Source organism: Trifolium pratense, linkage group LG3 (genome assembly GCF_020283565.1).
Source record: "Trifolium pratense cultivar HEN17-A07 linkage group LG3, ARS_RC_1.1, whole genome shotgun sequence".
NCBI lineage: Eukaryota > Viridiplantae > Streptophyta > Magnoliopsida > Fabales > Fabaceae > Trifolium > Trifolium pratense.
This window is the reverse complement of record NC_060061.1, coordinates 13122483-13134455: the sequence shown is the minus strand read 5'-3', so window position 1 is coordinate 13134455 and position 11973 is coordinate 13122483. Positions and strand designations below refer to the sequence as shown.

General features: G+C 30.6%; 1 protein-coding gene across 1 annotated transcript; it reads left to right on the top strand.

Moving 5' to 3' along the window:
• The first annotated feature begins 3551 nt into the window (after window positions 1–3551).
• LOC123916437 (isoflavone 3'-hydroxylase-like) lies at window positions 3552–6487 on the top strand. The gene is made up of 2 exons (XM_045967897.1): window positions 3552–4462; window positions 5733–6487. Exons 1-2 carry the CDS (start codon window positions 3605–3607, stop codon window positions 6351–6353), a joined length of 1479 nt encoding a protein of 492 aa, XP_045823853.1. The 5' UTR covers window positions 3552–3604; the 3' UTR covers window positions 6354–6487.
• Window positions 6488–11973: the final 5486 nt, after the last annotated feature.

Genomic DNA, 11973 nt, shown 5'->3' with positions numbered 1-11973 from the left:
AGGCCACCTTGGGTTTTTGGAGCACAAACATGCTCCCAGGCCATAGGAGATTTCCTAGTGATAGCAGCCCCACCGGACCACAGAAAAGAGCGACAAATAGCATTAATTTTCTGAATTACCTGTTTAGGAAGCGGCAAGCATTGCATCCAATAGTTGGCCACGGCAAAAGTCACACTAGCAATCAGCTGCAACCTACCAGCGTGGCTCAAAAGCCTGGCACTCCACACTCGAATGCGCTCCACAATACGATCCACTAAGGGCATGTAGTGATGAATAGAGAGTTTCTTGCTAGTGAGAGGAATTCCAAGGTACCTAAAAGGTAGAGCCCCTTCTGCAAACGATGTAACCTGTCTAATACTTTCCTTGATGCTGTCCTCCACCCCGCCATAGAAGATTTTACATTTAGAAGGGTTCACATGAAGACCAGTTGATTGAGAAAAATCCTTTATTTTAGCCATAACAAGTTCAACAGATTTCGTATCACCTCGCGTGAAAATCAGTAAGTCATCAGCGAAGCTGAGATTGATGATGTTAAGGTTCTCACATTTAGAGTGGAAATTGAAGTCAGGCACTTGTATAAGTTTCTGCAGCGTTCTATGCAAGTATTCCATAACCACCACAAAGAGAAGAGGTGAGATGGGATCACCCTGCCGAAGGCCTCGCCTAGCCTTCATAAAGCCCGTATATCTTCCATGAATGTTGAATTTATAGGACACTTTTGAATCCACTTTAAAAGGTAATTCATATATTAGATACATCCAATTTTTTTGATGTATTATTAATTAATCTTATCGACATACTCGGAGAGAATTTTTTTATTAATTAAAATAACATTAATGATCATATTACAATCGTCTCCGAAAGAATTATGGAATTTCTATTCTTGAAATTACAAGACTAAATTCTTTTATGCTTATAAAAAAAAACTAAATTCTTTTATCACTAAGCTAACATCTCAAATGTAGCTTAAGCAAACATGACTTAAATATGAAAACGGGCCCTGTAATTATGCTTTGTTTTAATCTTAGTCCCTATAAAATAAAAAGTTTGATTTTAGTTCTGCAAAATCGCAAAACTTTTAAAAAGGTCATTGAGATGAATTTTTTGCTGACATGTGATATTGTTGATGATTTGGCTAATATTGAGTAGGATTTTTTTTATGACATGGCTATTTACATGGATTTTTCATTTAACTTTTAAATTGAAAATTACTTTTATCACAATTATCATTTTTTCATAAAAATAAAATAAAAAATATAAAGTTAATATGTTTAAAATAAAAAGAGTTAATTGAAAATTAGGGTTTCTTGGTGACGAAAGAGACGATTTAGAGAAGTAGATTATCTTCTTCATGAGTTCTGTTGGAATCCAAATTTCTTAGGATTTGAAACAACCTTTGAAATCCAACCAAATCCAATCACTTGTGATCATTATTTCTATCCACCAAGTTATTCTAAGTCACTTTTCAACTCGGAGGAGGAGCCATTCGTTTCCACTGATCCTTCTTCTAAAGACACCGATTTTCAAAAACATTGAAATACATAATGCAAACCAAATTCTCATGGAAGAAGATTTTTAACAAACACCATGTATGTGTTATGACCCATTTACTCTTCAACATACTGAGAAAATTTTCTTTGATGCTTTGGAATCAAAATCGCCCCTTTCAGCTAATCAATACCCTAGATGTTCTTCATATTCTACCGATTCCAGTTTCACCTATAACCCCTTTCTATTTTTATTTTTTTGTTACAATAACCCCCTTTCTATTTTCTATTTTAAACATATAAATTTTTTAGTTTATTTTGTTTTTCTGAAAAACGATAAATGTGATAAAAAGTAGTTTTCAATTTAAAAGTTAAATGAAAAATTCATATAAATAGTCATGTCATAAAAAAATCCTACTCAGCATCAGTCAAATCATCAACAATCTGACATATCAGCAAAAAAATCTAGCTCAGGGACCTTTTTAAAAGTTTTAAGATTTTACGCGGACGAAAATCAAACTTTTTATTTTACAAGGACTAAAATCAAAACAGGACATAATTGCAGGGACTGTTTTCATATTTAAGCCAAATTGTAAAATATATTTTGTAGGTTTGTGAGTTAAGTGAAAACAGTTTTGAATTAAACAAAAAATTAATTTAAAAAAGGGTTAAATATGTTTTTGATCCTTATAGTTTCACAAAATTTTCGTTTTAGTGCCTGAAGTTTGTTTTCCCACTTTTTAGTCTCTGAAGTTTCTTCACTCAATGTTTTTAGTCCTTACTTTTCATTCAACTCGTGGATATCATTCGAAATTTTAATTTTTTTTTTTGCGGCCATGTTTAGTACATTATATGAATATCAGTTACAAAAGTTTAATTTTTTTTAACAAGAGATGAATTAAATATGAAGTTTTTAGTTTTTTGCACATAAAAATTCATAAATAATTCATCTTATGTTAAAAAAATCTACATTTTTATCGGAGATGTTTTTATAATATTATAAACATGAATATAAAAGATCATTCAAAAATGTGAAAGTGTACAATAGTTTGATTAAAAGTAGGGACTAAAAACCTTGAGTGAAGAAACTTCAGGGACTAAAAAGTGAGAAAACAAACTTCAAGCACTAAAACGAAAATTCTGTAAAACTATAGAGACTAAAAACATATTTAACCTTTTAAAAAAACACATTGTTTGTAATCTCCTTCTAGAAATGATTCAATAAGAAATTAAACATAACAACTTTAATTATATATATTGTCCAATACTATTTGTAGAACTAGACATTAACATAGTACACATTTCCATACGTGCCGAGTGCCGACGACATTATTGTTATGTCTAATACTTACTTATTATAATATTACTTTCTAAGAGATTTGATCAGAGAAGGAGTAGTGAAGCTCATTCATTGCAGCACTCAAAATCAGATAGCAGATATTATGACCAAGGTTTTGAAGCTTGAGTCATTTTGCAAATTCAGAGAAAGGCTTGGCCTTTGTAATGTTCACAGTTTGGAATAAGTTGTTGAGTCATATAGCTAGCAGGCTTGACACAGGCCTTGCAATATCAAGCCCATTGTGTAGTTGGCCTCAGTGGCGCGTGCTAGCTGGTAGGCCTTGCCTTAAGAATTGGTCAAGTTAGTTGTGTTTGTGTGTGTATATCTCTCTATATAAAGAGATCGAGCTTGTATTGTTGGATCAATTAATGAGAATACAAACCCCTTTGTTCATAACAAATCAAACGTACCTAAAAGAGAACTCGTATAATTTTAAATAAAATGTTGAATTTTAGAATAATAATAAATTATTTTTCTTGGGAATATAAATAAAATTTCTCAAAGTTTATAAGAATAGTATAAAGTCTTGCAACAATATTAAACATGATGCTGCCACACTTTTTTCTCTACCTCACATCATCAAGACAACTGCGGTATTTCTAATTTCTCTTCATTTCATTATTTAATATCCTTTTCTTGATAAATTGGTAATCTCTAATTTCTCTTTTTCAAATCTCGCTTATGAATTTTCACTATCCCTCAACTATAAAACCATGCATCTCAAAACTCAACTAAAAACACAACAACCATAACAAATACTATAATACACTGTTAATTAATGGTAATGGACCCTTTATTATATTACTCATTCCTTTTCCTTACTTTCATTTTAACCTTGAAACTTTTACTCCAAAAAATAAATTCAAAAAACCTTCCACCAAGTCCATCAATAACTCTTCCCATAATAGGAAACATTCACAACATAGACCTCCCACTTCACCGTTCCCTTCAAAATCTCGCACAAAAATATGGCAACATCTTCACGCTATGGCTCGGTTCACGGCGTGTCGTTATCATCTCCTCCCAAACCCTAGTTCAACAATGTTTATCCAAACATGACATTGTTTTATCAAACCGAGCCCGCTTCCTCACCGGAAAGCATCTCTTCTACAATTACTCTAGCTTACTCTCGGCCCCTCATGGAGACTACTCGCGTAACATTCGTCGAGTCATCACGAATGATGTCCTCTCAACAGAACGTCTCAAGTCCTTTGCAGAAATGCGAAGGAAAGAGACGTTGAAGTTTATAACAAAACTAGCTAAGGACACGTGTGAGGGGTTCACACGTGTCGAGCTGAGGACGAGACTAACGAATATGACGTTCGAGATTATGACTAGAATGATTGTTGGTGATGCTAATGAAATGAAGAAGTTTAAAGATATGATAGATGAGATGATGCCATTGCTCGGGAATAATATGGGAGATTTTGTGCCTTTAATTAGGTTGTTTGATTTTGGTGGTTTGGTTAAGAAGATGAAGGATGTTGCTAAGAGAGGTAATTCGTTTATGCAAGGAATTATTGATGGGATTAGAAGTGAGGAGCATGGTGGTAGTAACATGTTACAACATCTTTTGACTCTACAAAAATCTCAACCTGACAATTACTCTGATGTAATTATTAAAGGGGTTATTCAGGTAAGAATTCAATTATTAAAAAATTTAGTGTTTTTTTTTTTGTGTGAACCAGATATCCTCTATGTACAATTGGAATCTATGACTATAATCTATGTCACACTTAGTCCGGACTAAACAATTTTTAAAATAGAAAAGGCCGAATTTTTTAGAAGTCTATTTAATTAAATAAAATGATCAGACTACAAACCATAATAAATCCTTTTAGAAAATTCTAATTAGCTTTAACAAGTCGGTATACTTAAGTATATATTTTTTTTTGAAGGATTAAGCATATATGAATAATATGTTTTTCATTATTATGATTATATTGGATTTTGGATTAAATATAATTAATATAAATTTATTAAATTTTCTGTTTAAACTCAGTTTTCACATATTTAAATATTTTATATAAACTTGATCAATTAAAATATGATATTCTAGTGAAGTTTAATGGCATCGGTTCATTAATTAGCTCATTGATCCATTTAAACATAACTCATAAAACTTATTTGTAATTCTTTTAACGAGCTAATAAGTAGTCTAACTTATGTAGTCTATTTTGATCTTTTAGCTCCTAAATATATATATATATATATATATTAGTAATTATATTAAAAAGGCTATTTTTTTCTATACCAAAAAAAAAAAAAAGGCTATTTTTTTTTTTATGTAGACCATTTATGCTAAGTCACTATATTTGATCTAATGATAAAAGATTTGAGTAATATGTAAGAGGTCTAGTGGTGTTGGCTTGGGTCCTTTGAGTATGCTCCTCTCAATGTCTTATGTTCAATTTTCCCTGGTGCCAATTTCGGTGGGCGAAGTCCATACAAATAAAAAAAAATCTGGCTTTAAATGGGACTTCCGCAAATAGGCGGTGAGATTGGTCCCTTGGATTAGTCGGGCCTAAGACCGGATACCAAATTTAAAAAAAAAAATGTAAGAGGTCATATGTTTGATTTCAACTTCATTATAAATAAAAAATTAAAAAACATATAAACCATTTATACTAAGCAACTTAATATATGGGCATAAGTCATTATTTTATTGGATACATGATATTCACCTTAATTTGTATAATGGTGATATGATAAACTTTAAACGTGACTAATCATAAATCATATATATTGTCAATTCAAATGACAGTCAAGTATGCGAAAAATTCAAGGTCCTACCAAAAGCCCTGCTTTTTTTTACTCTTCTTATATGGTTGTTATTTTTCTATACAACTATTTACAAGTGTTTCTTAAAGATGACATATACTCTTTTCACTTCAATTAAATTGTAGGGTTTGTATCTTGCTGGAACTGACACATCAGCTATGACTGTAGAGTGGGCAATGACTGCTTTACTAAATAACCCACATATATTGAAGAAAGCAAAAGATGAAATAGATACTCAAATAGGATATGATCGTTTGGTAGATGAGTCGGACATTCCAAATCTTCCATACCTTCAGAATATTATTTATGAGACACTTCGATTATACCCGGTTGCTCCATTACTATTGCCTCGCTTTACTTCAGACAAGTTCAATATCGAAGGATTTACTATTCCACGTGACACCATAGTGATGATTAATGCATGGGCGATTCAAAGAGATCCTAAAACTTGGAGTGATGCATCATGTTTTAAGCCAGAGAGATTTGAAATAGAAGGCGAAGCAAACAAGTTAGTTGCATTTGGTTTTGGAAGGAGAGCTTGTCCTGGAGCAGGTTTGGCACATCGCACAATGGGCTTGAGTTTAGGATTATTGATTCAGTGCTTTGAATGGAACCGATTAACTCAAGAAGAAGTGGATATGACAGAAAGTAAAATAGGGCTCGTCATGGAAAAGCTCAATGCCTTAGAAACAATGTGTAAAGCAAGACCAATCATCAAGAAAGTTATCCAAGAATTGAATATCTAGCTAGTGCATGCACTAAAATCTACAATAACATAGTCTATGGTATGTATGGTATGTATACAAAGAATAAATTGGTATGTATGTGGTATGTATACAAAAAATAAATAAATGTTTGTTGACTTAAATATGAAAACAGTTCCTGCAATTATGTCTTGTTTTGATTTTAGCCCATTGAAAAATAAAAAGTTTGATTTTAGTCCGCGTAAAATCTTAAAACTTTTAAAAAGGTTCTTGAGCTAGATTTTTTGCTGACTTGTCAGATTGTTGATGATTTGGCTGATGCTGAGTAGGATTTTTTTATGACATGGCTATTTATATGGATTTTTCATTTATCTTTTAAATTGAAAACTACCTTTTATCACATTTATCATTTTTCAGAAAAACAAAATAAACTAAAAAATTTATATGTTTAAAATAGAAAATAGAAAGGGGGTTATTGTAACAAAAAAATAAAAATAGAAAGGAGTTATTATAGGTGAAACAGGAATCAGTAGAATATGAAGAACATTTAGGGTATTGATTAGTTGAAAGGGGTGATTTTGATTCCAAAGCATCAAAGAAAATTTTCTCAGAAGAGTGAATGGGTCATAACACAAACATGGTTTTTGTTGAAAATCTTCTTCCATGAGAATTTGGTTTGACTTATGTATTTCAATGTTTTTGAAAATCGGTGTCTTTAGAAGAAGGATAAGTGGAAATTAACGAGTGGCTCCTCCTCCGAGTTGAAAAGTGAGTTAGAATAACTCGGTGGTGGATAGAAATAATGATCACAAGTGGTTGGATTTGGTTGGATTTCAAAGGTTGTTTCAAATCCTAAGAAATTTGGATTCCAACAGAACTCACGAAGATGATCCACTTCTCCAAATCGTCTATTTCGTCACCAAGAAACCCTAACCCTTTTTATTTTAAACATATTAACTTTCTATATTTTTTATTTTATTTTTATGAAAAAATGATAATTGTGATAAAAGTAATTTTCAATTTAAAAGTTAAATGAAAAATCCATGTAAATAGCCATGTTATAAAAAAAATCCTACTCAATATTAGCCAAATCATCAACAATATGACATGTCAGTATGTAAAAAATCCAGTTCAGGGACCTTTTTAAAAGTTTTGAGATTTTGCAAGAACTAAAATCAAACCTTTTATTTTATAGGGATTAAGATTAAAACAAGACATAATTGCAGGGACCTTATACTTTTGTTGTTTTTCAACGCCAACATATCACAACGGGTGACAATCAACTATTACTCTGGCCACCGTATTTGTGTCAAATAATCGATTATCCCAAAAGCTTAAGCTGTTAGGATATGGCCACATTAATAAGAGCCCACTTGGGCTTGAAGCGTGGATAATGCATAGGTCCACCTACCATATGCTTAAATTCCACTTTTTAATTAGAAAGTGAGGGGAGCGGGGATCGAACTCTAGACCACTTAGTCATAGAAGCTCTGATACCATGTCAAATAACCGATTATCCCAAAAGCTTAAGCTGTTAGGATATGACCACATTAATAGTTTTATATTATTTCTAACAATTTGATCACCACATCCAACTTCTGCAACCACCTCCGGTCACAAATCTTAGTACCCCTCTGATAGTTGTTTGCTGCCGTCTACAAACTTAAACTATTTTACAAAATTACAAGGGTCGTGCAACAACCTGAAGGATTGTTTTAAGTAAGGTTTAACAAGGTTGTTCATAAGCTATAAAAAATGGATTGGATTAATGGACTGACCTATTAGCTCACAGTTCTGGACGTCAAAAACACATAGTCCAACAATTAAAATTTAAGAGATAAATTAAATAATTGTAAAATATGAGATGTTAAATTCGAGAAATCAAAATTTTGATTTTGATTGCTCGAATTTTTTTTTATGTCAAAAAAAAAATCGAAAAATCAAAATTTAAAAGGTCAGAATTAAACAATTATAAATTTGAAGGACAAATATGCATTTAAACAATTAAACCTTTTTATTTATAAAATCTAATAAAAAATAATTTTTATTAGTAGGTCTAAAGCGAAGACTATAATTATCTTACCTTTAGACCCACTCTACTACTCGCTCCGTTTTTCTTAAGAGTCATTTTAGAATAGTAACATTAAATTAACAAAGTGTATTTTTACACGTTATCTTCTTATTATACTCTTAATTTTAATCCATCAATAAATTCTTATTTTTTAGCACACACTTTCTCTTTTCAATAAATTTAATATATTATGTAAAAAAAAAATAAAAATTAATATGTTATGTATAAAAAAAAATTAAAAAAACTTTAGTTTTCAAAAAATATAGCAGTAATTAGAAATGTTAAATAGAAATTAAATAGTACCCTATACCCTTAAACTTTACTTTAATTTCACAATGAATATAATTCACAAATCGTATCCTTAAAATACTAAAATGACAATTAAATAGAAATGTTAAATCCGACATAAAAAAACACTTAAAAAATGAAGGGAGTATTAAGTTAGAGTAAATTAATTAACGGGCTCTTTCGATATTGTAAACAAAATACTATATTTTTTTAAGAAAGAAAAGAAAAAATAACAAAAGAAAAGCGCTGTCTTGAAAATTCAATATATGATCAAAACATTTCCGTCAAAAGGAAACAAAAATTCAAAACATTACCTTAACCTGATACAAAGTTACCTTATGGAGCTTAGAAAAATCTCAAAATTCAAAAATTCAAAAGTTTGACTATATACATCATGGAGCTTAGAAAAATCTCAATTTTCTCATAAAAAAAGGAAAATCTCACAAAGCTACCTTAACCTGATACAAAGTTTATGTTGTTAATCACTTGTCATCCAAGTGTAAATTGTGATATCCGCTTTATGAATACAAGGAGAATGATGCATATTCGGATATATCGATAGATATATTTATAACTAATTTTGTTTTGATTTTATTGTAGGTTTTTTTTTGACAAACATGATTTTATTGTAGTTTTGATATTGTGTAAACTTTTCAATATTGATGTAATCTTTTATTGTTTTTATAATTATATATGACTTATAAATCCGTAAAGAAAAAAGTGAAATTATGTACTTATAAAAAAAATAGGGCTTGCGTAAAAAAAAAAAGGACACCAAGTTCATAATTCGAGTAGGACACCCAAAAATCTCGGGAAAGTCATGCATAAATTGCATCACTCATTCTCTTTTTAAAATATTCTCTCCAAGACAACAAATGTGATCATCACCGGTGTGTTTAAATATAATGATATATTTTTATATGGTGTTTAAATATAATGGTGATCATTATCAAAGATGTTTTCTCTCCCGACCCCCTGCCTTTCTTTTCTACCTGTTGAATTTATGTTTTTGTCCTTGGGGGTACTGCGGTTTTTACGAACCGAATTTTTTTGTCATGCTAAAAAAATCCGGTTAATAAAAACCGAAATTTTGTGTTCCAATTTTTTTTCCAGCTTTCCTGCATAAATCAGCATCAGACCTTCAAGTTCCACAATTTATTTGAAATTCTAAACGATATTCAATTTGAGTAAACGACCACTCGTTGGAAAGATTAGGGTGTCAAGATTACAAATATAATTTTGGCTTAAATATGAAAACGGTCCCTGCAATTACGGCTTGTTTTGATTTTAGCCCCTGCAAAAAAAAAGTTTGATTTTAATCCCTGCAAAATACCAAAACTTTTAAAAAGGTCGTTAAGGTGAATTTTTTGCTGACATGTCAAGTAGTTGATGATTTGGCAGATACTGACTAGAATTTTTGAAGACGTGGAATTAACAGTAAATTTTGATTTTAATCCCTGCAAAATACCAGATTTGTTTTTTTAAAAAAATATATTGAAAAATAAAAATAGAAATTTAATATACTTGCAAAAAAAAAAGTTAATATATTAGATTAAAAAATATATTATATTAAACTTTTTTTACAGTAAATAAATTATCAAAATAGAAGAAAGAAATCACGCAAATAAAAATTAACGGTTAATTCTACGTCATCAAAAATCCTAATCAGTATTTGGCAAATCATCAACTACTTGACATGTGAGCCAAAAATTCACCTCAAGGACCTTTTTAAAAGTTTTGGTATTTTGCATGGACTAAAATCAAATTTTTTTTTGCAGGGACTAAAATCAAAACAAGTCATAATTGCAGGGACCGTTTTCATATTTAAGCCAATATTGAAATTGTTAAGTCGAACCTTATGACCAAAGTTGAACTCCGACCCCTTCATTTTATATGTGTGAATTTTTAATGACTTGTTATATTGTTTATCTATCAATAAATAAATCGAAAAGAATATTATTTTTGTATGAGTTTTAATATTTGGATTTTGGGGGTATATTAGCAGAGCAACGAAACAGTATTCTAATTGTTCAACCTTTTAGTTTTTTTATGATGGGCCTGTTAACAAATTGGACCAATAGAGAACTCTTAATTGAGATTTTATTTTTTTGCGCCCACAAAGTTTCTTGCCCGCCCTTATAAATTATCAAAATACCCTGTTTGTTACTTAAGTTGTGAATTTAGTTTGCACCTTAAATAGGGAATGACGATTTTTTATTTATTTCAACTCCAACGTTTGCACCCGACATGCCCCATGAATAAAAATATTATGAAAAAACACAGTTCACTATTTAGAGTGCGAACTTGAACACAATTCGCTACTTAATGTGCGAAATCGAAATCAATTCACTACTTATAGTGCGAACTTAGTTTGCACTTTAATCAGTGAACCTTATAGAAATTTGGCCACCGTCCAAGATCATATTTTGATTGGCCATTGGAGCGGATGTGACATAGTATCGAACACACACCACCACCACCCCCGCCCCGGTATATATACTTGAAACATCTTTTTTCATTTTTTTATCATTCGCTCATATACCGTTTAATTTAAAATATTTTCTTGGGGGTGAAGGGTTCACACTTGAACTTACGAATTGTGTTTCATTAAAAAAATCATGAGAGGTGAGAGAAGGGGACAAAAAATTTGATTTTTATAAGATTCACTACTTAGGTAACAAATTGTTTTTCTTAAAAATTTGATTTTTATAAAATTCACTTATTATAAAAATGGAAAATTTGAAAAAAAAAAAATACATCAAAGCACTGAACTCAATTTGCCTCTAGCTAACACCCCCTTATACATGAAATTTTCAGGATTTTACATCATCCGCTACTTAACTTACAAATAAAGATCACTACTTAATTAGCCGACACACATATAAATGAAGTTTTCATGATTTTATATATATTATTCTCTACTTAAGTAGAGGGCCGCATTACCTACTTTAACTAGCTAACATTCTCTATACATAAAATTTTTAGGATTTTACACGATTACATTATAGAAGGTGCATAAGATCTATTTTTATTACTGTAAAAAAAAAAAAATTATAGAGATTTTTGAATGTGTGATTTTAGCTTCCACTAATTTATGGAGTATTTTTAGCCTTTATGTTTACCCCTTAATTATTTGACAGTCTAGCCCCTCTCCATATTTTATCAAAATTTACATTGAGATGAGATTATTTACTGATGCAACACTCAACCTTTTATATAACAATCAGAAAATCAAGAGTAAAAACAACCCGAACTACATGTGTGAGCGAGTGAATCTCTAATCATTGTTTCAATTTTTTATTT